The sequence below is a fragment of the Palaemon carinicauda genome, chromosome 30 (assembly GCF_036898095.1).
Source record: "Palaemon carinicauda isolate YSFRI2023 chromosome 30, ASM3689809v2, whole genome shotgun sequence".
Taxonomy (NCBI): Eukaryota; Metazoa; Arthropoda; class Malacostraca; order Decapoda; family Palaemonidae; genus Palaemon; species Palaemon carinicauda.
The window spans coordinates 87001511-87004553 of record NC_090754.1 but is presented as its reverse complement, the minus strand read 5'-3'; the positions used below and the strand labels follow the sequence as shown (position 1 = coordinate 87004553).

Here is a 3043-nt window from a genome sequence, read left to right as displayed (position 1 = left end):
TTTTTATTTTAATAATTTATATAATATTATATATATATATAGTATATAACATATAATATATATATATATATATATATATATATATATATATATATATATATATATATATATATATATATATATATATATATATATATATATATATTATATATATATATATATATATATATATATATATATATATATATATATATATATATATATATATACACACACAACAACAACAACAAACGTAACGTACCCGTTTCCAGTTCACTCCAGGACAAAGGCCTCAGACATGTCCTTATTCATATCTGGGATTTAGCCAATTTTCATCACCAGGCTTACCATTGTAGATTGGTAATGGTGGGAGACTTTAATCTGATCGACCAGAGCAAACCAACTTAGTATGGGTGGCCGTGACTAGTACAGCTTTGCTGATCATGGCTATACACAAACTATTTCACCCCGTTGAGGTATACCTACTCAAAAGGGGAATGAAATATGTGCGTGTGTGTGTGTGTGTGTACGCTCATAGAAACAGTCATTGACATTGAACCCAAAAATCCATGTAGGCTACGGTCAGTCCAGCTACAGGGGCGCACTACAAAACAGAAGATTCGAAAAGATTAACGAGTTCGAAACTCGCCGTTAATGCTGTCACAAAAGCGCGCCAATGTTATTCTCCTTTGACTCGCTATTTCAATAAGTTTCGTTTAGTGTGTCTTAATGATTCACAAAGTGTTTACTGTTGATGTAATCTGTTTATTAACCCTTGATGGTGCGGAAAAAATCAGAATCTCGGACTAAGCATTGAGTACAAGGACAACCACAGGGACATTGGTCAGTGGCTAAAATTATCGTTTGGATTGCAGTTCATTGACCCTAAGGAAGTTGAATATTGCCTTGTGGATAAGCTTATGCCGCATACACCCCCAGGGTGATAGATGTACGCGTTTTGCGACTATTTTGTTGACAATTATATATCATTAAACTCAAAATATCCTCCAGTGCTTTGGGCTGAAATCCCCTCACATACCAAGCGTACAAACATTTACTGCGGAATATTTGAATGTTAATTTTAAGGAGCATAATACATCCTATCCATCTATATATGCAATCCTTGACGTTTAGTGAAGCTCCAGAGTAATACCTGCATGAAGATGAGTCTCAGTAAGCCTACAACAATGAGGAAACCTGAACGAAAGTATGCCATTTCCCAGTAGGCCTACACCAAATGTATTTCAGGAGAAAAATGCACACAATTATATGATGAGTTTTGCTAACATTCAAAGCAAATACAAAACTGCTTATAATGAAGGCGTATGACGAATATCATATTATGTAAATTGGTTTTATGGAGACATATATTTGTTTTTACATGACGAATATACGATTATATAAAGTGTTTTTTGTAAAAGTATTGCAAAGACAAGCCTGTACTTAGGTGCAAGAAGAATATACTTAAATACTTGAAACAAATTTATTTTTCCTACTTGAACATCTTAGTCTCACCTCCTCTTAGTAACCAGAGGTCAACACGTGATATCATTTTGTTAACGGAAGAGGTGAACAAGGGTTAGTGAACTTATGAACAACCGGACTCGGAGATGAGTAATAAAATGCACTCCGATCGGGGCTTTCGTAAAACGCCGGGATACAGTAATTTTTAATTCATTTTAAAAGTCTCCATATTCGTTATTTAGTCAATGTTCATTTGAGCATCTGTGTTTAGCCGAAATATAAGATATTTAATCATCCAAGTAACGAGAACTAGAGAAAAAAGGAAAGAGGTTAAGTTATATTGCTCAATAATGCGCAAAAACAAAAATTTCGAGTCTGAAAACAGATGCAAGGGAGATCCATACAACAGATGCAAGCGACTTGGGAAAACTTATCCAGAACTTATCCATACGACAGATGCAAGCAACTTGGGAGAACTTATCCATACGACAGATGCAAGCGACTCGGGAGAACTTATCCATACGACAGATGCAAGCGACTCGGGAGAACTTATCCAGACGACAGATGCAAGCGACACGGGAGAACTTATCCAGACGACAGATGCAAGCGACTCGGGAGAACTTATCCATACGACAGATGCAAGCGACTTGGGAGAACTTATCCATACGACAGATGCAAGCGACTTGGGAGAACTTATCCATACGACAGATGCAAGCGACTCGGGAGAACTTATCCATACGACAGATGCAAGCGACTCGGGAGAACTTATCCATACGACAGATGCAAGCGACTCGGGAGAACTTATCCAGACGACAGATGCAAGCGACACGGGAGAACTTATCCATACGACAGATGCAAGCGACTCGGGAGAACTTATCCAGACGACAGATGCAAGCGACACGGGAGAACTTATCCATACGACAGATGCAAGCGACTCGGGAGAACTTATCCAGACGACAGATGCAAGCGACACGGGAGAACTTATCCATACGACAGATGCAAGCGACTCGGGAGAACTTATCCATACGACAGATGCAAGCGACTCGGGAGAACTTATCCATACGACAGATGCAAGCGACTTGGGAGAACTTATCCATACGACAGATGCAAGCGACTTGGGAGAACTTATCCATACGACAGATGCAAGCGACTTGGGAGAACTTATCCATACGACAGATGCAAGCGACTCGGGAGAACTTATCCATACGACAGATGCAAGCAACTCGGGAGAACTTATCCAGACGACAGATGCAAGCGACTCGGGAGAACTTATCCATACGACAGATGCAAGCAACTCGGGAGAACTTATCCATACTACAGATACAAGCGACTCGGGTGAACTTATCCATACGACAGATGCAAGCGACTCGGGAGAACTTATCCATACGACAGATGCAAGCGACTCGGGAGAACTTATCCATACAACAGATGCAAGCAACTCGGGAGAACTTATCCATACGACAGATGCAAGCGACTCGGGAGAACTTATCCATACGACAGATGCAAGCGACTCGGGAGAACTTATCCATACAACAGATGCAAGCAACTCGGGAGAACTTATCCATACGACAGATGCAAGCGACTCGGGAGAACTTATCCA

The 3043-nt window shown here is 39.8% G+C and overlaps 2 protein-coding genes across 2 annotated transcripts in view; both read left to right on the top strand.

Annotated features, from left to right (window-relative positions):
* Positions 1-3043, top strand: part of LOC137623340 (queuine tRNA-ribosyltransferase accessory subunit 2) — a 257642-nt gene that overhangs the window by 151149 nt on the left and 103450 nt on the right. The window lies entirely within an intron of this gene.
* The window catches only part of LOC137623631 (streptococcal hemagglutinin-like), a 1644-nt gene continuing 394 nt past the window's right edge, over positions 1794-3043 (top strand). Inside the window, exon 1 of the mRNA XM_068354463.1 lies at positions 1794-3043. This exon is cut by the window's right edge and continues 394 nt beyond it. Within this exon, the coding sequence (XP_068210564.1) occupies positions 1794-3043 (1250 nt within the window).